This window comes from Dromaius novaehollandiae, chromosome 3 (assembly GCF_036370855.1).
Source record: "Dromaius novaehollandiae isolate bDroNov1 chromosome 3, bDroNov1.hap1, whole genome shotgun sequence".
NCBI classification, from domain to species: Eukaryota; Metazoa; Chordata; class Aves; order Casuariiformes; family Dromaiidae; genus Dromaius; species Dromaius novaehollandiae.
In genome coordinates this window covers 65,195,140-65,219,431 of record NC_088100.1, presented here as the reverse complement: position 1 = coordinate 65,219,431, position 24,292 = coordinate 65,195,140, and the positions used below count along the sequence as shown (strand labels likewise).

The window sequence follows — 24,292 nt, the reverse complement described above, 5'->3', positions numbered from 1 at the left end:
TCTCTCTCTCTTTCTCTCTCTCTCTCTTTCTCTTTCTCTCTCTCTCTTTCTCTCTCTCTCTTTCTCTCTCTCTTTCTCTCTCTCTCTCTTCTCTCTCTCTCTCTCTCTCTCTCTCTCTCTCTTCTCTCTCTCTCTCTCTCTTTCTCTCTCTCTCTTTCTCTTCTCTCTCTCTCTTCTCTCTCTCTCTCTCTTTTTTTCTTTTTTAACCTCCTCCCTTTTTCTGTTACCATGGTAATGAGTTTAACACGGAGGTCTAATGCTGGTGATCCGACCACAACTCTGAATCGCCCTTTAATCCAAGTTGCCAAACAAGCGCCTGTCGCAGATGAGAGCGCACCTTGCTCACCAGCGCTGCAGGCTGGGAGAAGCCTCCCCCGCCACTGGCAGAGCAGCTTTTGCGTCGTGCTTGCAGCAGCAGCTGCACAGGTCCTAGCCCCAGCAATAAGGCAGCAAGGAGAGCTGCTGTTTTAACCACCACCAGCACTAGTGCCTCCTTAGAACAGTTATCAGGCTGCTTCGGGCCCTCTAGTGATCCTGTCTTCTCTCCTGCACGTTTTGCCCCCTCTTCCCGCAAGCACAGCCTTGTTTTCATGTGGCCACAGAGCTGAAATGGAAAAGCGCCGAAAGATTTCTCTCATTTACCTGCTGCTTATACAGCTGGCTTTATTTGTTTGCTTGTTTAAATATTCCAAAGCAGTGATCAAGATTTAATATCAAGCATATGACACTGTTGCTCCTAAGAAGACTTTCTAATTGGAAGTAAAGATGAATAATTGGAATACATAAGTGTATTTTTAAATGCCCGGGGACTGCCAGTAATGTAATGCAAAGTGTTTTTTTCTCCTCTGGTGTCTTACATATGTGCTGTGTATCAAAATACTTACTGGATTAAAAATAATTACGGAAAACAGTTACATAACAGCAAAGCAAAAATGAAATTAAGAGATAAAAGAAAGGGTAATGGGTGTATTCAGAGTTGATGAAGCGGGAGATATGGAGAGGCTGTTCCAGATCGTAAGAAAAGACCCTCTCACAGTAAGTACAGGAGATTTGTATATGAAGAGACTGAAAAGGCTGTTGATAGAAGCAAAGATACAAAAAGCATATGCAACAATCTCTGTATGGTTTTAATGGGAAGGGTGTCAATTTTGAAATTAAAGTGAATATGAAACCAGAGGAGTTGTTTTGGTAATACGGATATAGTTATTAGAGAGTGCAAGAAAGCATGAAACTTAATTCAGGAGGGTTTTTTAATGGTTTTTTGGTTTCCACCAAGGCGTTGATTCCTCACATTCCTTTTGGTTTGTTTTTACTTTAAATTTTTGTTATTTTTGTTGTGTCAAAGTTTTATGGGTGCCTGCTGTATTGATAGATTTGCAAATTCAATCTTCCTGCAGGGTGCTGAGGTTTGCCAAAGAATAACACTTTGAATATACAGCTGACTATTTGGATACCAGGAATTAAGTTAGCCAGGTGCCCTTACATTCCCCGGGCTGCATCCTGTTTGTTGTGCACACAACTGTCAGCAATAGGCTCTTTACAAAATGTACTTTTATTGCTGCTTTTTATTATCATGTCATTCAAGGTCTTTTAGGTGTGTATACATTATTGCTCGCTCTTTTAAAAAAATTAAAATAAAAAATGAAAAGCTTGATGTGTGTGATCACGAGCATGATAAAAATAATTCCATGAAAGTAGCAGGGGATGGAGCTAATGCTAGTGAACGCAAACGTGATCGTGGGGAGAGAGATTTTCTGAGCAGCGTGAGGCTTTGGACACATCCTGGCTGTGGGGCCTGCAGCCACTCCCTTGCCCCTTTCATCTTCCCTGCCCATTGATGTCTCCTGGCATTGTAGGAGCTATTGGGCTGTTTGAGTTACTTGAAAAACTGTAAAGCTGATGCATCCTGGTAGCTTCCTGTTTGAGATACTCATCTTTGGATAAAAAAGTGAATTACAATAACTTCAGGGTTTTTTTCCTTGGTTTTGAAGTGTGTTAGCTTTCGTCTGCTGTTTGTTCCTTTAATGAATATGACTCAAGATGCATTAAAGCAATGCACGAGGAAAAGGCAGGGTCCCCACTTGGAGGGCAGAAGCTCCCAAACGCAGCCAGGCTATGCCCAGCTCGTGGGGGTGCTGGGGTGCCCCGACCTTGGGCGCTTCTGCCTCCTTGCTACCACTTTTCAGGCTGTCCCTCTGCAAAGTGAGGACACCTCCTGTCCCAGAGAGTTGCTGGAAGGCTTGGTTAATGTTATATGGCTCTAAGAAAATATGCTTAGTGTAGCAGGAATGTGTGTGTGTATATATGTTTTAAAAATAACTGTAATTACTATTTACAACCTCCAGCTGATCCGCCAAAAAGCAGGAAACCCTTTCCAGAATGTATCAGCCCGTCGCTGTTAAAAATAGAAGCAGTGTCTAATGAGGGCAAAGTTTATCTCTGTGGATTTCTATAAACTCCCTTTAATTTCAGATGTGGCTGTTGCGCTTGCAGCAGTAATTACTGCTTTTGGTGTTTTCGCTGTGTTGTGCATAAGTGTTCATACAAGTGCCATTATTTTATTACCTTGTGTATGTTTCTCTTTTCCTTCTGTCCAAAGGATCTATGTATTCTATGTAAAGCCTGATGATAGAATTTCTTATTTAGCATATTCATAAAGATGATGCTGATAACAAAGTGGGACTGACATGGCCATACTTCATGCTTCTAAATCCCCTGTGTTTCCATAATATGTATTCCGTATGCTCTGTATATGTGTCTACGTGTAATATGTCACTAGTATTGTTGCTATTTTTAGATCTCAGCATATATGCACAGCAGGGGCTGATGTTTCCTTTGGTTGCATTTTTACTTCGTTTCTTGTGATCACTGAGTTGGTCACAGTTTTGGGAGTCTGTCAAACTCTTAATGATCTTTTTTCTTTAGACCTAATGTTGTTTCCAGTATAATGTAATTGATTTTCTTCCTAATTATTCAAGCTCTCCCTAATAGAGCCTGACTGTAAAGCAGAAATGACGTATGTGGATAAAAAGATGAATATGCATGCTGAACTCTCTGCTCAGAGAATTCATACATGTGTTACTTCTTTCAATTTAGTTTTTAAAAGGGGTGAAAAAAAGAGTAATAAAGGAAATAACATTTTATTTGGGGGAAATCATTTATATAAATAACAGCTCAAAGTTGAGAAAAATGAACAGCCTCACTTTTGTGTGTTTAAAAGAAATAAAACAGCATTATAGCTGCAGTAGAACAATATGAAGTTTAATCAGAAGTTTTATGGTAAGACTTTGGGTGAAAATTAGGCTTTATCAAAGTTAGGGAGTTTATTCCTTCATATAGCCACAGAATAAAATAACTGTACCTTTTTACAGGAGTTTTGGGGAGACTGGAAGGGGGAAATGGATATAACTGGCAATGTACAAAAAGCCTTTCTTGCATGAGATGGTACATCTACCGCTTTATGTTTTTGCATTTGCTAATAATTGAGATCACAATCATCATTAAACCCTACATCATACATGTTAATCAAGGTCTTTCAGACTTCAGGGAAGAGCAGATTTATTCTTTCATTAAAAAAACTGTGTGGACATTAATGCCTACCATATGGTAAATATACTTGTTAAACTGGATTTCAGCCCTGATCCCATTATCGTGTATCAGTCTTACTTCATGAGCACACATTGAAAACAGGGCTAATGGAATATGTCTGTAGTCCAGAAAAGTGCATGCTAAATGTTATTGGGTCTCCAGGCCAATATGTTATCCTGTGTGATCTTGTTAAGTGTTTGGGAACGTCTGAGTTCACTAAACACTGAATTTTGTCCGTTTCCCCTATCTCCTTGCTTCTGTGTTTACATTGCATGTTACATAATATTATTATTTTGATGTGTATATCTGTACCTAAGCTTTATATTATAATTGCATAGAGATATGCCAGTAAGCAAATATCAGCTGATATCCTTTGGAAATATAACTTGATAACATGATTGGAGTCATTAGAATAAGTAGTATAATGTAAATCCAGCTGTATTCTTGTCTAACAAAGGACATTGTTTCTGTCTGCAAGCCTTCCAGGGAGAGATGAAAACCAATGCACTCTTTCTTAATAGACTGTTGATTTTCAGAAGTTTTGTGCTTTTTTTTTTTTTTTTTTTTTTGGAATGACTCTTGCTGAGACCGTCGTAATCCTAGGCAAGGAAAAGGGCGAGACAGCTGGCCCAGTGGGTAGATCAGTGAGTTTTATTGTTCCATTTGGGGTGCTTTAATCCGGAGTGCTTACGAACTGGTTAACTAACAGCCTTCTCAGAGCTTCATTCCACACTTAGGAAAACTGTCTAGACATTAATTTATTCAGGCAGACACAAGAATACCAGTGTGGTTGATGAGGGAGTTGAACTCAGCTAGTGTTAATCACAGTTTGTCTGTCTCATAGTCTGATGAGTAAATTTACTTGGCTTTGTGAATTTGTATTCGCCTCAAACACCGTGGTACCAGCATTTGGTTTATGACTGTGAGTTTCTTCTGTATGTACAGATGTGCTAGGTGTGATGATAGCAATCACCCATGCTCTTGCAGCATTTTCTCTGTTCCATCTGTGTTTTTAAAGATGCTTGAAACAGCCATTTGTCAAGAAATGTTAAATACAGACATGGCTGGTTGCATTTCTATTTATTAAAGTTATCTGACACCTTTCATTCTAAGACCTGTTTTCAGCTGTTTGCAGGTTTTCTGAGATTCCACTGCGTGAGGTGCGCAGAAAACACCATATAGTGAAAATTAATTGCTCAGATCTCTGTGCAAAGAAATAGAAGGTTAAATGAAACGCAGACACCAAACACGCCAGTTTCTTGCTGACTTTCTAATTCTGCCAGCACTTAGAGTCCATTTTTGCAGAGGGCTGTGCTTCATCTTTTGCCTGTTTGACCCCTGATGCCATGCTGGCGCAGTGCCCTGCGGGCCGCCAGTGCGTGCGTCGTTCCCCTGGCTCTGCCTGGAGATGCGGCAGCACCGTGGCAGCAGTAGGGGCATGTATGTGTAAGGGAGAAAGAAAAAATGTGCGTTTGAACTTTTCAGTGAGTTTCTGCCCAAAAGTTTATTCTAGAGATCAGCCAAATAGCAGAAAAAGTGTTTCCTAAAATATATAAATGCTTACCTGACATTACTGTGTTTCTACTTATAGAGGACTTGCTTTCATGAATGGCAGGGCATGTGACCAGAGCATTTACAGACAAGAGTTACGGAAGCAGTCTAAGAATTGGGCTGTGTTAGTTGTACTTTATTTAGGATTTTGGTAACTTTGCATTTTTAAAAGCAGATATCCCCTCATGTTACCTTTCAAACAATATAAAGTGAAAAAGCAAACGTAAAAAAAAAAAAAGTGCTGAAGACAAATATTTGTTTGGGATGCCTGTCTGTCAGTGCTGCTTTTCTTGCTGTCCCTATCTCACTGGGCCATTGCAGCCAATTCAAAGTCCTGGGAAGAGTGCCCTTTCTTGAAGAAAAGTCATACAGGGGATGGTGAGATCAGGGTTGATGCAGTTGCCAGTGTGGGAACTTCCTCAGTACTGCAGTGTTTGGGAGAGGTGTCCTGAACTAACGGATTGAGCATGAAGCTAAAACAGTGAAAATAGCTCAATTCTAATCCTGGCTGTGTGGGCAAGTCACTAAGTCCCTTTGAGATTGCCCTAAGTCCTTTTGAGACAGTATCTTCATCTTTAAATAGGAATAATACCTATCTTCTAGAGGCATTGCGAGGATTCATTTGTTTATATAGTACTAAGTGATTGCAAACTGATACAAATGATTGTTCTTAATATTCATCATAAATACAGCTGTAGTCTAAGCTGAAAGATACTTTTTTTTTATTTTAGTAGCAAATATTATGATTGTGACTTAAAAAGGGAATATCCTTACCACAGTCCAAGTGCTGATATCTGAACACTTTTTCGTTTATTCTGCCCCCCCCCCCCCCCCCCCGGCTGTTGCATTCTGGAAGAATTTAAATGTTCTTATTCATGTCAGATTCTTGGCAAATTACGATTCTGTAGCTGTTAGTGTCATAATGATTATGGTAGGTTAGCTTTAGATAAGCTTCTCAGATATGACCATCTGTGTATGGCCATAGTACCTGTTGTTCTGAGGGTGGTGAATAATCGGGGATAAAGGATAAAGCTTAAGAGAAGCAACAGACTTCGGCGGGAGCAGGAAGGAAGAAGTTGTAAGTCTGTGGCAGAGGACTCTGTTTCGCAGCTCTATGCAGCCAGTCGTTTCCTGCTCTTTGCTGTGAGACGCAGCCTAGCAGTGGAGCAATCTAGCAGCTGGAGACAACTGTTTAATTAGATTTTTTTTTTTCTCCCCCCCCCCAATCCTGTCCGAAACAGTTTGCAAAATAACCCAATAGCTAGCTTGCCTAAGTATGGAGGAGGAGAAAATCTTTCCCTTCGTAATCTTTTGAATGTGTCCGCTCAAGGGTTATAAGCAGGCCACTCCCTTCTGTTCCCAAGTAGCCACTGGGGACAGCAGGGCCATCCTCGGGAGCAGCATCCCACAATGATTGCCTATGTGCACTGCCTGCCCGCAGACCCCATGGTCGGGTGCCTGAGCAGGAGCAAGTGGCAGGCCACCGGCAACGATGATGAAGATGAACTCACCCCACTGTGTTCCAGCAAAATGGGGAACAGTCATACCAGGCTGCCCGGGCGCCTCAAGAAGAAGTTGCTGAACAAAGACGACAACTCCTTCTGGCCAAGTAAGAAAGGTCACGTCCATTCTGTGAATGGTTTCGGTAGTTCAGCGTTGTGTTTTCGTTATTAAGGAGGAAGGTGGAAATTAGTGTTTTTAAATATTAATTTAGTAAAACAGATTTATGAATGAGGAAAGTATTCATATTTTTCTTCATTCTTTTTGAGGATACAGAATTTTCTTATGAAAGAAATAGATTTCTACTTCAGAAGCATGCGCATAAATATTGTGTCTGGTGGGACTGTTAAGTTAATACAGCATGACACTGTCTTTGTGCTCATGATACGTCTGTGTTTGAGAGGTCTTGGGCTTTCAGTTCCATAATACTGCTTTTCAGCAAAATTATTGTTTTAGAGGAGTGGAGCTGTTGACATGGCACTAATTAAAAACTATAGAAACAATCAGTGGATGAAAGGTCAGGAAAATGTGGAAAAGGTCCAACAGACTCACAGATTTTATTGCAATTGATGAGTACTTAAGTTTAAAGAAATCTCCTTTTGAATAACCATAGGTCTAAGGTTATTTTCCCTCTGAATTGTGATGAGTCTTTGTTTATTTAAAATCTGTATAGTTTCAAGTTCCATTAGCAAATACAGACAGGGAGGAATAGGACAGAGAGTGGTAATATTCATCTGTTTTGTTTTCAGCCTCTCATTGCTTGCCTTCCCTTTTTTCCCCTGAGCACCTAAGCAGGGGCACCCAGTTCTTTATGGAAAGGTAGCTCAGAAAAGCGTGTTGAAGGGCGATAGGGGAGAAATTTCACATGACAAAGAAAGCTTTTCCTGCAAAAGCCAGCTGCCTGTCTTGCACCAGACTTATTAAAAAAAAAAAAAAAAAGCATTAATAAATTTGCAACTGTATTGATTTTGTTTTGCTCATTGCTCTCATGTTGATCATCTGATGATGTCTGGTTACTACCAGCAACGGAAAAATCACCTTCTATCCACAACCCTAACACTGAGTAGTGAAACTACATGCATCTCAATTGTCTGTATTGTATTATTATTTATTTAGTGCTAAGCAGGTTATGTTTGGTGTCCCGTCCTGTGGAAGGAGTGCCATTTACCACAGGAGCTTTCTGGGCCTTTTCAAGAGGAAGTAATTTCTTAAAAGGCAGGGGAGGAAACACCACGCTCGCTCTTCTGGTCAGCTCATCTGCTGAATTTTTGTATTTTAGAGCACAGGACCAGTTCTGGTTCATTCAGAGGGGGGAATTAAAATACCTCTTTTGTGTACAATTTTATGGCCTCTATAACATAGGAACTGGGAGGAAAAATCTGACGGGGCTATGGCTGATTAGAGCACGTGTAGGTGCTCGAAAGTGCTGGGAACCAGCTCCAGTGATGCTCTTGTGAAAGGTCCCGTGTGCTGCAAGCAGCCTTGGCAAAACAATTTTGTCGCTCTTTCTGTATGATATTTTAGTTCGTTTCTGAAACTTGCAGGCTAAATCGTCAACTTCGCCTTCAGAATTGCTTCTTTTAGTGCACTAGGAGGCGTTTCTCCTGCAGCTGGACTCAGGTACCTGGAATAGCCGTTCAGCTGGAGCCTGCTTGTGCAATGTATGAGAAAAGGGATTAAAGAGCATACGTGGAGCATTTGGAAAGCCTTGGTCGCTACCTGCAGCCTGTCTCTTCTATTTGTGCTGTGTGTGAGGAAAGGATTTTTTTTCTTCCCCTTTCTAGCATCTGTTTGAGTATAAATTATAAAACTCTTCAGAAGATGAGTAGGGAGAGAGAGGAGTAAGGAATGGTGCCAAATTTGGACAGTATTTATGTTATTACATTATTAGAAAGAGATATTAAATATATACAGATAGTCTTAGAATCCTTTTTGCATTTAAAAAGTTTGGATGCTGTGAAACGTGATTTTGGGGATTTTTTGCTTTTAAACAACTGAGTCACTTAAAGGCACTGTTTAGTTTGTTCTTGTGATTGGGTGAGAATTTAATGAACTCTGAATTATGAATTGAAATCAAATAAATAGCTGTGGAAAGAATTACCTGTAAAGTTTTTAGCATATCTGAATTGTGTGATTTAGCTCCTGTATATGCAGTGGGAGCATCTGTTCTTCCTGTCCAGGTGCATTCAGTTTTTGTTGTTGTTCAAACATATTCCTAATGAGGAGAGAAACACCTTCAATTCTTATTAAAAAAAGAGCACCCATGGGTTTAATTCTGTTGAATTATGACATAGCACATATCTAAGCAATTGAATTGTTTGGCTTGTGATCTGCTAGAGTGTGTGTTTTTTTTTAATAGTTTTTGCTCCCAGCGATAAACTTTTATGTTTCAGACAGAGTTTCTTGTGGGTTCCTTTAAGTTGAATTTCACTGATGTCTGGTATGATCCCATTCACTTTATTTGTTCTTTTCAAATTACGAACCATGGAAGTATGTATATTTTTATGTTGAATCCTCTAAACGGAAACATCAGTTAACCTTCTGTAGCAGCTTACTGCCCCAACTTTTCTCAGTAAAACTGCTTGTAGTTCAATGATGATATCCCACTGTGGTACAAAAGTGAGCACTTGGTATACCAGTTTTGCCCTGTTGGCTCCCTTTTCTTTTTATTCATTCCCAGTCCACAGAAAAAGAAGAATGGAAACACAATTAAGCCTTAAGTTAGAAACGTTATTTGTTGGACAGGTACTATTTCCCTTTGAGATAGGGAGACTTGTGTTGCTTTTACATTCTGTTAATGTTTGTTTTAAGGAACAAAAGTGTTTAAGAGCTGCGGTGCTTTCTGGGGGACAGGTTAAGTGATAACTGCAGAGCACAGCAGGTGGTTATTGGCTGAGCTTTATCTCCGTTGATAAAAGCCTCCCTTTGGGGTCCTTATCGAGCGGCATGAGAACTGCATTTCGAGAGGTTTCACAGTACTGCTTTACTCTGTCAAAAAAAAAAAAAAAAAAAAAAAAAAAAAAAAAAAAGCCTTCTGTGGTGTTATGGTGGTTTGACAACATAATACAGTCAGTCAGGTGACTGCACTTTCTCGTGGGCTGGAGGATATCCTTGCAGAGGGGAGCTAGCCACTCTATGGCAGTAATCGCAGGCATTCCCAGACACGTTACAGCATTTCTACTGCAAAAGAGCCAAGTATTCTTTTATGTTGTAGTGTCACAGCTGTAACAATCAAGTGACCGTGTTAGGGTGGTGGGGGTTTTTCCTCTCTCTCTTCTCCCTTCTTCAGTTGTATCAATTGACCTAATAAAACTTAAATTGATGATACTGAGACATGAAGGTTCTGTGTGACCAGCTTGGCCTCATTTCGGCATACTTCTTTTAAGTAGACATTAAAAGGCTGAAATCAGCCAGAGTTCGGGAATACATCTTTTAACAGCCTTCCTGCCCTGGAAGAAAAACAGTATTACAGTGTTGGAGACACTGTCATCATCATATGCTTATTTATGATTACAGACTAACTCCAGTGTTTTTAAGTGTTCACTAGCTGGTTTTCCTGCAGAAAAGTCAGATTGAGGTGCTGATAGGGTTTGTCAGAAACAGGAGGGAGTTACTACTATTATTATTATTAAAAAAAAAAAAAAAAAAGTTTGCTGAATTGGTTTCTGAGCCTGTCAGTAATGACTGTTACCTTTGGAGGCTGTTAGCTCCTCGTATTAGAGTACTGCCCACCTCTTGTGCGTAGCTTTACTTCTTCATGTTTTATCAAATTAGGAAAGGCTAAAGATGCAACAGCTTAGGTAGGTTAACAATAGCATATTACATCTGTCTGGTTTTCATGACAATGAAATTTTAGTGATGATTTTGGTTTTTTTCCCTCCTTTTGCAGATTTGGGAGGAAGCCAGCTGCGCTATTGGATTACTTTTAATGTTTGTTAAACAGTAGCTGCTGTTATTGGGACTTTTCCCAGTGTTTTGTTGCCCACTAGCTCATGAAAGAATGTTTTATTCCTTTTCATTCGTTACCCTTTCTGAGGACAACAGCTCAGTCTTCACTATAAAGCTCTCTTTTTGACTTCTCTGTGTGATATGCATTTTGTGAAAATAAATAAAATTGGAAAGAATAATGACTATTTCTAAACTAATAGGATGTTAGATCTTTTATTATTGCATCTTTTATTGTTCCCTCTTCAGAAATGTAAGTCTTCCCCCCACCCCCCCAGTTTCTGTTCCCATAGCTATAAGATTTAAATTTCCCCATTAAAGCATGTTACTTGGAAAAATTCTGGAATACTTCTGACTCTAGAAGGATTCATTCTTTGCCTACTTATTTAGCACTGTGAAACAAAGACTGAATCGCTTTGCATCTCTCTAAATCCTGGGCCTTGCTAAGCACTGAGTGAGCCTTTGTGGCATTTATGTCACAAGTGCCAGAAGGCCTCAGTGTCTTTCAGTGAATAGCCATAATTACTACTTACAAAGCCTTATGCAAGCAACTAGCTATCCTAGTTCCCAGCTTTTTCTGATGGATCTAGCTTGTACCGTAACAGCTGATGCATACTGTTTTGTTTTTAAACGAAGCTGGTAACTTGAATATGATTTTTATGTGCTTTAAAAAAATCCCTAGCACTTTCTGTCCATGTTCTTAATGAGGGCTTAGCTTATGCCTGAGTTTTCTTGGAAATTTTATTCACTTGGCCGAGAAACCCTACCAAAACGTTGCAAAACAAAGGAGCTTGTCAGTTTGTCTGAAATAGCTTCAAGTCTTGGATTAAAAACAACCCTGTGCATATGCAGATGGACATTTCAATGCATGCATGGCATTTTGGACTTATCCTGCTATGAGTTCACTGCATTTGCTGTGCAGAAGACGCCTCCCTGCCTCTGTTTCTGTCATTTTCTGGGCAGGTGTGTGGAAGCCCTGCTCCGGTCTCCCGTGCACAGTTTAGCTGTTGTGATACAACTCATAAGCCCTTTTGAAAGCCATGCACAAATATATATTGGGTGAAGGGAGAGAGGAAAGAAGCAGCGCAGCAGATGTAAACTTGGAATATGCTGAGTAAGAAGAGACTGATGTTGGGATGTTGTAAAATAGCTGGTGAAAAGTAAATCAGTGACATGAGTAGGAAGGCCTTGGTGTGTTGCCTGGCTGCTCGCTGCTAGGTGTGAACATAGTAATTGTGTTCATTGTTACAGTGAGGTACTTGTTGTGGATGAGTTTTATGCATTCTTCTTTGCATGCTATTAAACAAGAAGCGGTGGTGTGTGGCAGTTGTGGGCACAAAGAAGAGGTGGGGAGGTTTTGATGCAGAACTCATTAACATCCCTCGAGTGCATCTGGAAGAGTTTAGAAAAAATAGAAAGGTCAGAGACATCTTTTGTGCAGTATTTTCAGCAATTTGAGCAGTGAGCATCTCCTGTAATTAAGAAGGTGGAGCAACATAACTGCAAATCCACATCTGAAACAGGTGAGATGTGAAAGCATGTGGCTGTGGATGGTGGTTAATGGTAGAATGAGTTGGCTCTTTAGGACTTAATTTGATTAAAACTCATGGAATTTATGAACAATAGAGTATGTTTGCAGATCTTACTCAGAGTTGCTCTATCTAGAGGTCTGTAGTCAGTAAGTGGTTTTGAGTGCTGTAAAAAAAAATCAGACTTAAATCAGATTAAAGCTGAAACACAGTGAGGAGAATGTTGAACTCCACAGAAAAAGCACAAGCATTTTAAGGATTGCCTGTATCAGTCTGGCTAATTGAGTCACACAGCAATCAGAAACAGATTATAGGAGCATAATCTAAATCCATTTTACTATGCCATCTTTCATATAGCCTACCTCCCCCTGGACCCCTCCAAACAGGCCAGTTCTTTGAGATGAAGTGACAAAAGGCAGCCAGGTTTTATAGTGGAAATGTGTTTTGTTGTACTGGAGGAGTATGAGTAGAAAACTTTCTAATTAGTGAGGCAGTTTTTTTGCACTGTCCCTTTTTGGAGCCCATTTTCCAGGACTGCAGACCGCTGACTTCCAAGCACGTGCTGCTAGCTGCTGAGCAAGGCTGTGCACCTGTGCACACCATGTGGTGTTAGAGGGCTTCTGCAGCTTTTGGCACGTTCCCAGCACTCCTGCAACAGAAATCGTGCTGATTACTTGTCTTTTCTTGTTCACTAAAAGTAAAAATCTTCAAAGGCTTCCTTGCCACTCCCTTATCTTTCCTGTGCCAACTGCGTCTCTTCCAGTTGCCTTTCCCTAGCTTTTTGTCGCACTGTTAGGAAGGCAGAAGCTCCAACAGTGTTCGCTTGGAAGGATGCAGTGGTATGTTGCCTTACAAATACTCTCTTTTTCAAGTATTATGTTCAGTGCTTTGTGTATGGCACGTGCTATCCTGATTTGAATTTGAGTAATCCACCTTGCGATTTGTGCAGAGCCCCTGATATGTAGTAAAGTGATGATTTAAACGGTATAATCAAACTTAGGGAGTAAATATGATAGATGGTATATTGTGCTCAAAAGGAACAACATGCAGCTGTGCGCTACGGCGCCAGTGAAGAGCAAATAAAAAAAGTGTGTACAGGCTCTCGAGGGGCATCGGGCTCTCTTTAGGAGGCCCCAGGTGGTGAAGGTGTCCAGTTCTCCTAGCTGATCTCCACGGAAGGCAGTGCTGAGCTGGTACCATGAGATCTGGGGTGGCAAGGACCTGCAACAGGGCTTCCTCGCTGCTGCAGGGAGGTGGTGGGTGCCGGCTGGGTGCGGGCAGGAGGCTGGGCTGGCGGAGGCTCGGGCCTCGTGGCAGGCTGGACGCTGGTGCCGTGCTGGCCCCCTGCTTCTTGGAGGCACCAAGTTTTGCTCTGGCACTCAGCTGCTGAAGAGCTCAGGGCTCTTCCTGAAACTCCTTTTCCTTTGGACACTGCTCCAGCCTAAGCCAAACAAGTGTCTTTTAAAGGAAATAGTATCCGTATCGAAAATTCAGTAGATGACAAAGGATTTTTAATGCTCTGTTGTTTCCCTAAACTGATGTGATGACAAACCATTAAAAAATATGCATACTGTCTGATCCTTTGCAGATTGCTTCAGGATTTTCAAACCTTTCCTTGTACACAGTTACAGATCCAATCTGCTTTTGTCCCTAATCCAAAGTCACTTGCTTTGTACAGCGATGCTCTGAGGCTGTGATACTTGGAGCACACCGAATCCTTGAGAAAGATCTCTCATTAACTCTTGGTTGGCTTATGCAAACATTTGTGAGGTAAATCAGACTTGCACTTTTCTGTCACTATAGGCTAGTGGTGTGTAAATCTGGTTCATTGATACCTTTAAGTGTTAATAAAAAAGACGTGCTTAAAAAAAGAATCCCAAATGCCAATAGGCTTAGTGACATTTAAGCATGAGTGATGCTGTCAGTTCATCTGCAAACAGAAGCAGTACATCTTAATTTGTCTAATTACACTCTAACATGCAGACCAGCTGCTTCTGTGAACAAAGGCAGTTGATACACCATTTTATTAATTGCATATTAATTACTGCATTCATTTTAAGCATATGGGAGTCTGTGGAGAGCGCAGTGAAGGCTACTTAGTGGTGGTAAAGAGGAAATGAACTAGCAGAGTGGTATCTTCAAAGAACAAATATCAGAATGAGAAGGTGCATGCGCTTTGTTAATATGATCCAATTTTTAGAAGAAATTGCAACTTTTTCCTACTAGGTCAGTTGTGTTTAAAAGTGGGAGAAATTTGAGCAGAAAGGCTTGTGCCTTTAATGATGACTGTGTATTTGTGAAAGTACTACACAAGCTAGCATTGAATTTGTTTGGTAATTTATTAAAGCCAGTCTTGTTGGCACGTGGGTGTTTGCGTTCGTCCACTTTTTGTACTGATGGATGCATCTGTTCTGCCTGGAATTGCTTGTCCTGGGAGCAATGCTAGAAGAGCCTAAAGGAGTACGGAACTTGTTGATTTTTGTATTTTATCTGTTTTTGTTGCAAGTTGTAGCAGTGTCTTTTTATGTAAAAGCGGTAAGTCTTGAGCAGAACTGGGCTTCTTTACCCTCTTGCTGAGGTAGACAGTGGGGGGAAAAAAAACAAAAAAAAACTAGATATTGTCTGTCCAAAATACCTACAGCAAAACCCAAACAGTACTAAACTGGTCACTTGCATGTATCTAGCATCAGGTTGTCTTTTAGGATGCTGAATGATGTTCTCCCTGAAAATGAGACTTTGTAAAGCTGGCCTGTACTTAATTTTTTTTTTTTCATGCTGTGTGAATACAAGAGCCGCTGCCAGGGGGATACGCAGCAGTTTTGTCAGGCAGAAAATGTAGGTTGTGAGTACACAAGTAGTGACTTCTCTCCTTTCACCCCCAGACTTAAATTATCATGGTCTAGTAGGTCTTTCAGCATGATTGTTTACTTGTGGGCAAATTGGGGGGAGGTGCTGCAGTGGCTCCCTGTAGATGGCAGTCTTTGCCTCTTGGCAGATACTACTAGCAGACAGGCGCCAGTAGCAATAAATTCTTATTCTTTCACTTTTCGCCATGGCAACTATTTTCATTTCGAATTGCAAATTTAAGTTAATAAAATGGAAAAAAGAACTATACTTAGCTCTTGTTGTCATTCAAATGTTAATGTGTTTTACACTGTTATTTAAATAGTATTTAACTTGAAATGGTCAGCTTCAGTTCCATTCCACTTTTTATTGCAGAGGATGTTTTGCTTTGTGTTTTCCTTATATGCTACATTTTCTCCTCTTCAGTTTGCCTTTTGCATAGTTTTTAATGATGTTGACGTGTCTGCTCAGTTGAACCATAAAATTGTACCAGGAAATGTTTAGTGCCTGGTTGCTGTCTGCACCTGTTCACATTTTCACTTGGTATGTCCTATGTGTTCAAATGTAATTGAAGGGAATGTGATCTCTCTTCCACTTTTTAAAGCTTAATTGTATTGCAGCCATGTTACATGGATGAGCTTCAGGAATGAAAATCAGGGTAAAGATGTAATGCGGTGTCGCTGAGTGTGATTTTGTAATCAGTAACCTCTGAAAAGGCACCTCCAACTCTGCTTACTCCTGACCAGGAAACTGCAGCTCCTCTCGCTGCATGCTTTGTGTTGTGTGCGCATGTACATGCATACATGCACGTGTGTGTGTACATATATATATATGTATATACACACACACACATTTTTACACACACATTTCATATATATGAAAAAGCAATGTGATATGTACAAAGGGAACTTAAAAAAGCAAAAAAGCTGAGGTCTACCTTTGGTGCGTTTCCCCTGTCTCCTCCTGCACACATCTTTAGGAAGATTAGCAATCAGTTCTGGGATTTTTTAAACTGATGAAGGGTCATCTATTTTGGTTGGAGGAAGAACTATGTGGAGATTATTCATTTGTTAGAAAAGAAGCTGTGAGTTAATAGTGGATAAAATAGAAATACATCTATTTTTGTGAAAGGAGGCATGGGACTGGAACTGGAATATGAGATGATTTAGCAGTGGTTGATTAGTGGTTGATTAAATCTGTCTACTTGGATATTCTAAAGAGTCTAAGAATAGTTTGATACTAAAGGCTTAGTCCAACCTCATTGCCAACAGATGGCATTTTGTTTGCTTTTCCTAAATCTCTTAGAAGAGTTGGGATTGGGAGAGCTTGTTTAATACTTGTTTTTTAAAAAAATAATGAACATCCTTTTTGTTAATTAATGCACAACACAAAAATAAAAAATGCAGTTTGCAAAGCTTTATTGGAAAGCACAAAAGAAGGTGCAAAGATTGCACAATTAAAAAATTAATCAAAGTTGAAAGCAGACTGGATCAAACCTGTTCTAAGAATATGGGGTACAAAACAAAATAATAATGCTGAAACTGTTATGCCTAAGCAGAAATCTTGGGGGTGGAGGGAAGTTTTTTGTTTTTTTAACAAGAAAAGTGCTTCAAATGGCTCACCACAATTACATCTCAATTGATGCTATAATACACTGCAATAGGATCTGGATTGTGGGGATGATACATGAATTGGAAAGACACAGCTCGAGTTTTGTATTGCGGGCAGTGCCTGCAGTTAAAGCAGTTACATAAACAGCATCTTTCTTGTAAACTGACCAGCTTTGACCTGGAGTCATTGAAAGAGAATAATAGGAAATGCCATGATGCCATTTCTACAGTCAGAACTCTACTTAATCAGCCTCCGCATGTCTCCTGTACGCATGCAGACAGGCTGTAGCCTGAATATTATTAATTTAAAGGTAGAATTCCCCAAAGTGCTGCTCGTAGCTGTTAGATTGTAGCTCTTCTCTTTTGTTTGAAAACTGTTTGTCAGTACGCTGGCAAACATCTAGTTTACTAGTGAGATCTTATCCCCATCAGATTAGTGAGAGCTGCTATTGCTCAAGACTGAATTGGTGGAGAAGAGAAAACAACTTGTAGCAGTTGTGGTTAAGAGGCAAATTATTCAAGTGTGATGTCGTCTTTTTGCCTTGAGTGCACAGACAGCGACTCAAGCGGGATCCTTGGCCATGCTCTTCTCACCCTGAATGTCTCATCACACACTCACCTGATTGCTGATCCAAACCATGATGCCTTCAGTATGACCTTTCCTGCTGCACTTTAGCACTCTTTTTCGTTTGTCCATTGTACTTTGGATGTTTTGACAAGGAGTCTAAGAACGGTGAAGTTTTATGCACCACAGTTGTGGTCTTCCTTCTCTGCTCCTCTGTACTATTTTTCATGCTAGTGCCAGATTCCTCCCTGAGTATGTTTGCCAATGCCCCAAAATATGGACAATTTCATAAAAACATTTTCCTGCCATTTTATGATCTGTTCCAGGGAGTTCTAATTAAACTTGTATCTGGGTAGCATCTCCAAAGACATTTAACAGCCCTTCAAATTGAATGATCTCTCATGTTGTTTGGTTTTTGGCGTCTTTTTCAGCAACAATTTTTAATGTCTCTGGTTGTCCTTTTGTTTGTCAAACGTTTTTCACAAACGTGATGGCATAGCTAGACCAGGGACAGTGAGCTTCTGTGTGAGCAAGTCCCCAAGCAGATGGTGGTAGCAATGTTAGATTAAATAATTGAGTAGCATCAAAGACACTTTTATATCCAGTAGCTGAAGGTGAGTGTCACTTCTTTTCCTGTGTGTGATGCTACTTTGTCCTAGTTGGACTTAATTAATCAGAAGAGGAGCAGGATGCTAATTTTATGGCATAAAAAGAAGTGCTTTCAGTGCTTATGCAAATACAGTGTTTTAATTTCTTTATTCCTGGAATAGGTTGTATGCTATCTATAGAACAGCAGAGATTGTGGAATGTTTCAGGTAGTTTTAATGGCTATCGTTTGAATCATTTTACTCAAACCAGCCACGCTTTAAAAACAAAAATGTAAATCTTTGGTGTTTCAGCATAGGTAATTTCTAGCATGGTGGTAAAGTAGGGAGATACTGTTAGCTGACACTTTTATCGACCTCTAATGAACTTAGATTGAATTATGTTCAGTGCTGTGTTGCAGCATCCTTGAAAGATGCCAAAGACTACGACTGCTTTTATCATCATTCATAAAGATGGGCAAAAAGCAAGGGGTTTTTCGTGTATAATACATTTTGCAGAAAAAACTGGGGAAAACAGAGCTGTGGTGTTATTGATGTGCTTTCCTAAGGGTGTCAACTCTGTTCACATTCATCTCCCACCTCCTTCCTTACATTCAAATTAGGTGTCCTCCACAGTCAGACCTTTCCGGGAGCCTGCTGGAAGTGTCTCGTCAGGGCTTCTCACCTGACTTTACCATGTGGCCGTGATCAAATTATTTTTAAAACTAAGCCCCTTCTCTTGTCTCTACAATTTGTGATGCAAAATACTGTCTAGTTCCAATCTGTAAGAGTTCAAGCTGTCAGTAATTAACAACCCTCTGGACAAATTTGTAACTGAAAGTTTAATTTGGATCATTGTGTATAGTTTAAAAATAGAGCTGCTGAGTTTCATGATAGTTTAATAAACTATCTCAAGACACCAGGGTTTGTTTATAGTTCTTTGCTTAGTAGTAGTTAACTACTGTTATTTCTTTGCCTTTTTTCTTACTGTCTTTTTAATAACAGATACTGATATGCTTTAAAAAAGACTGAGCCTGTCAAGACAGTTCATTGTTTTAAGCTTACCGCCTAGGCTGGAAAAGCCACAGTACTTCTGCACACAATTTTTTTTTTATTTTTAGACTCTGCGTAATTGTCTATGCATTTGTTTTTGTGGTGTCTCCAGTCTCTAATCAAGAGCTGGAAGCCACAAAGTTGCAATGTATTGGCAAGATTATACATTTAGAAGCTCTTTTAAAAATATCTTGGTAGGTTTAGTGTGAGCAGTGTTGATCTGAATTTTAAACTTGCATTTTCAGTTGAGTTCAAGTGAGAATTCACCACTTGGAAACAGCTACTGTGAAGAAGTAGTGTCAGATTTTATCACATGTGATCCATTTAGTGCTGAAGTGGTGGTGATGATGCTAGAGTTGCACACTTTCTATGGTTTTCAAATACAAGTAGTGAGAGTAATGGAAGAAATATTTCTAAGCAGTTGCCATGCCAAGGTTTAAACTTGTGCACCTCTTACAAAGCCTGTTGTGTAGTTGACATTTCGTGCGTAGTGGGTAAACCAAAGATTGCAGAAGAGACATATTTTGTGATTAAAAATAAGTATCTTTAATGAATTTGTTCTAATTAAAATACGGAGCAAGTGCTCAGTCCTATGAACTGTCTATTGGCAAAACAGATATTGAAGGTATTAGGAAGTTACATATGTAAGAATTGGGTTCTGGTTTTTGTTTCCTCATTACCCTATAGTTTTGTGAGGAGTTTGTTTTTTGGGGCACATTGACAAAAACACCTTTCATTTTTAAATGGTGTATGTTAAACTTCTTGTCATGTTACAGCTACACTTCTCTTTCTTTAAGTTCTCCAGCTAGAAGAGAGAGAATAGAGCAGGGAATATATTCTAAAACAAGAAAGAAGGAGGAATCTTCGCTTTTCCCCTCCTGCCAGGAAATGGAGACAGACATGTCAGACCAAATAAGGGAGGGGAGAAAATCCCCCCCGCCCCTTTTTTTCTTTTTTCTTTTCTTAACATTTCATGAGGTAGATGGCAATGCCTTGGTGGTATTGGTGTTTGTGTGATACCCCCACTTTTTACTAAAACCATTGCAACAGTATTAAAAATCTCAGTAGTTGGTGTGCTCACAACTCCTTTCTGAAGGTGTTTCTTGTAAGGGCACCTTCTTCTTAGTTGCATTTAAACAGTGTTAGATGCATTTCTCTAGCAATCAAACACAGCACATTATAAGGTTTTGGCTGCTTATTATGTGTAACTAATAACAAGGATGTTTGCATCTCTGACTCTTTTAATCAAGCAGGTGGTAATAAAGTTTTAAGGTAGCTTCCACATTAGAAAATTTCAAAAGTTCAACCACATAGCAATATGAATTTGTGAGACTAACCTTTCATTTTAGAGGCATTAAGGGGAGATTGTGCTTAAGGCATCCCATGGCCTCCTATGACGGGATGCCTGGCTGGGTAGATGAGGGAAGAGCAGTGGATATAGTCTCCCTTGACTTCCGGAAGGCTTTTGCCAGTATCTCCCATGACGTCCTCCCAGGCAAGCCTGGGAGGTGTGGGCTAGGTGGCCAGTGAGGTGGACTGAGAACTGGCTGAATGGCAGAGCTCAGAGGCTTGTGCTTTGTGGCGCAAAGTGTTGCTGGAGGCTGGTAGCTAGCGCTGTCACCCATGTAGTGGGTCAGGACTGGGTGTAGGATTGTTCAGCTTTTTCCTCAGTGCCCAGGATGAAGGGACAGAGTGCACCCTCAGCAGGTTTGCTGAGCATACAGAATGGGCAGGAGTGGCTGGTACACCCGAGGGCTGTGCTGCCATTCGGAGGGACCTCAACAGGCTGGAGAGATGGGCAGAGCGCAACCTCCTGGCATCCAAGAAAGGGATGTGCAGAGTGCTGCATGGAGGGAGGCCTAACCCCACGCCCCAGCACAGGCTGGGGGCTGACCTGCTGGAAAGCAGCCTGGAAGAGAAGGACCTGGGAGTCCCAGTAGACAGCAAGGTGACCATGAGCCAGCAATGTGCGCTTGCTGCCAAGAAGGCCAGTGGTATCCTGGGTTGCCTTAGGAAGAGCATTGCCAGCAGGTCGAGGGAGGTAATGCTCCCCCTCTACTCAGCCCTGGCAAGGCCGCATCTGGAGGACTGTGCCCAGTGCTGGGCTCCCCAACACAAGTGACATGTGGAGCTCCTGGAGCAAGTCCAGCAAAGGGCTCCTGAGATGAGGAAGGGCCTGGAGCATGTCTCCTACGTGGAAAGGCTGCGAGAGCACAGCCTGTTCAGCCTGGGGAAGAAAGGTGGAGGGAGGCTCTTATCACTGTGTGTAAGTATCTGAAGGGAGGGTGTAAAGAGGATGGGGCCAGAATCTTCTCAGTGGTGCCCAGCAATAGGACGAGAGGCAAGGGGCACAAACTGAAATGCAGAAAGCTCCGTCTGAAAGCCAGGTAGCATTTTCTTTACTGTGAGGGTGAGTGACTGAGCACGGGAACAGGTTGCCTGGAGAGGCTGTGGAGTCTCCATGCCTGGAGCTACTCCAAAGCTGCCTCGACAGGCTCCTGGTGAGATTGCTTGAGCAGGGGGTTGGATGAGATGGTCTCCAGAGGTCCCTTCCAGCCACAACCCATCTGTGATTCTGTGATATTGAGAGGTTCCAATAAGAAGGTGCTGACCACGTAAAAGTGGTCTTAGAATTTGTTTTTAAAATCTATTGATATTTGATCATGCCTCAGATCAGTGCACCCTTGACCAGCCAAAGGCATTCTCTGGAGATGCTTTGGTACTGATGTTGGTTCAGTTGTTTCCTTAGGAGCTGAAGATTCATCACTGAATTCTCCAACAACAGAATATTAGGTGGTTATTAAATGGTCTCAATGCTTTAGTTTAGTTACAGTATTGATTTTCAAGGTAGATTGTGCTACTATTTAACTGGAACATGCCCAGCTTTTCAGATTTTGTTAAAAGTCTTAGAATTTTAGGGAAAATACCAAATGTCGTAAGTGCTGAAATTCATTTATTACTTGTGAACCTTAGCTTTTACTTATTTTCCTATTTTATTGCACAGCTAATCTTTTAAGGGGATGTTTTGGGAAGTTTCTAACTAAGAAACGGCATTTTTTTCAAATCACTATGTGGGACAGAGAGAGAGAAACTTGCATATGATTTTTGGCACTAACAGTTATGTAATTTTATAAATTTTTTTTGCAAGTATCTTAAACATTTTTTCTTTATAGATTGCCAAATTCTTAGGAAACTAGACAATGTACTGGCTCAATTTTAAAAGCAGGTATCTCATATCAGAATATAGAGAACTAAATGCAACTCACCGTTGAGTATATTAAGACAGTCAGCCGAAAGAAGAAAAAAAATGTGAATCTACTGACTCCTTATATCAGGATAATCCGTATAGAAATAAAAATATCCCCAAGAGCAATGTTGGGAGGGGAGATTGAGATATGCTACAAAAATTCTTTCTATGATCTTTAAACAAGTGAAATGAGTGGGGAATGTGTTCCATAAAGAGAATGCAGAGTAAGATTAGTTTAAAACGGCTGTTGGATATTAGTGTGGATCAACAGATGCACAGCTGCCAGACATGGAATTGCAATTTGAATGAAGAGACTATTAGTACAGAAGTTAGGAAATAGCATTTTTGTAATCTGGTTTCATTGGTTTCACACTGAGTCCTACAGAATGAATAAATGAGAAGACCTATGTGAGCTTGTCTGCATGATAATTTTAAGCATCACTGATTCAGAAAAGTATAATCTTCTCTATGATGCGCTATTGGGGCAAATAAAAGTCAAGTTTTTGTACTAACTGGCTTATTTGCTGCAGCCATTCTAGCTTTTGATTGGGTCTTTAGGGTAAGCCATAGCACAGGATCATTAAAGTTAGTTTGGAATTTAAAATGAGAATATTTTTTGGATGGAATTTTGAAAGCCTGTTCTCATGGACAGACAAAAATATTCTTCTGTGAACTGATGTTGCCTTAGCTGAGGTGCTGCAATGGCCAAAGGAAAAGGTTTGTGCCATGCAAGTTGAAACAAAAATAAAATTCCACATGCACTAAATGCTATTGGTTCTACTGTTTGTAGTTAAAGTATTTGTCAGGAGATGCCCTAACCAGAAGAAATTGTGGCATTATCTCCATGCAGCTCTGCCAAAATTCTTCCTTTTCTCTCTGGTGATCTGTTTGCATGAGAGAGGAGCTGTGGAAAGATGTTTTGAATTGTCAAAGGAATGAATTAGCTTTATTGTGCTGTGACCTAAATAGGCTCATCAGATCAATCAAAGTCTGCTGCTTTTCTCTCCTGTCTTGCTTAGGTTGTGCTGCTTCTCCTTCTCATCTTCCTTATTCTTCCCCCTTCCCCCCACCATGCAAACTGTTTCCCAGCGTCTGCAGCCGTAATCCCTTATGAGCATGAATAAATGAGGGAGCTGTCGGGGTACTTCCTTTAAAGCAATACCTGCTTGGTAATTGCCTGTATGGAGACAGACTTTGTGCGCAGTTCCCCTGTGAGTTCACCGGGGCACGGCTCCTTCTTTTCTTTTATGGTGGCTTTGGGATAAAATACTTTTCCTCCTTTGTTCCCTCTCCCCCTTGCGCTCTGCTTCTCATCATCATCCCAGGTTTAATGAATTGTAATTTCATAGTCCAGGAAGTATCGTGCTTCACCAAGAGTGAGGTTGTCTTGAAAGAAGCCATTGTGAACGCCTTGGGTTCAAGACAGGAGGGCAGCTGGATGTATCGCCGCTCGGGAGTGCCTTTGTGGAGGGAGCACTTTTGTTCTCATGAAAAATGCCAGGAGATGGCCAGACGTGATTGGCTCTGAAGGGATGAAGGACCCCCTTATAACCATAAATTGTTTATTCCTATTGTCTGCAGGGCTGGAGAGGGAGTTCGAGTCCATTTCAGCAGTAGCGAATGGTTGACAGCATGGGTGAAGGTGGCCGGAACAGGAATAAAACTTGGGCAGAGCCAGATTTGGGTTTTCTTATCTCAGGTGCTTAATGTTTCTTTACCTAACAACAAAAATCTCAGGTAGAAGTTATGATATATATTTTAAGATCCAAAACCTTGTAACCCACAGGAAGTGTTTAACGCTAGTCTGGTTCAGGCTTTCGCTGTAGACACTTGGACGCATCTGTGCAGCCTGTGTGACGGAGGATGTTCTGCGTTTAGCCTAATAGCTGCTGCCCTGTGGCAGCTGTGGCAGCAGCTGTTTGGAGGGGATGGATGGGAGGTGACTGGGAGAGCAATCCTGAGTATGTCGTGCGCCAAATTGTCCCTGTAGACACGCTGCAAACAAGTGCCCAGCTTCTGCCCACTGTGTCGTCCCATGAGCTGCTGGAGAACGGCATAGATGAAACTTCCTTTTGAGCTAGTGACTGCTATGTCTCCAAAAAGCAAACTAATTTAACTTGATTGGTTTGAGTGCATCTTTCCAGCATTTTTATTTTCCCTTTAGCTTATTAAATGGAGACTCACTGGAATGGTTCTCGCAGTGCAATTGAAGTTGTATGTTTTTAGTTTTTTTCTCATCACAAACATCACTAATGCTATAGATTTGTTTTATGGAG

General features: G+C 40.8%; 1 protein-coding gene across 10 annotated transcripts in view; it reads left to right on the top strand.

Moving 5' to 3' along the window:
- Positions 1–24,292, top strand: part of NHSL1 (NHS like 1) — a 187,003-nt gene that overhangs the window by 107,071 nt on the left and 55,640 nt on the right. Inside the window, exon 1 of one of the 10 annotated variants that reach the window (XM_064509052.1) lies at positions 6,535–6,748. The exons of the other annotated variants lie outside the window; for them this stretch is intronic. Within the exon in view, the coding sequence (XP_064365122.1) occupies positions 6,550–6,748 (199 nt within the window). The 5' untranslated portion in view covers positions 6,535–6,549. Of the gene's footprint in view, positions 1–6,534; positions 6,749–24,292 lie in introns of those variants that run through there. 10 annotated transcript variants of the gene reach the window in all.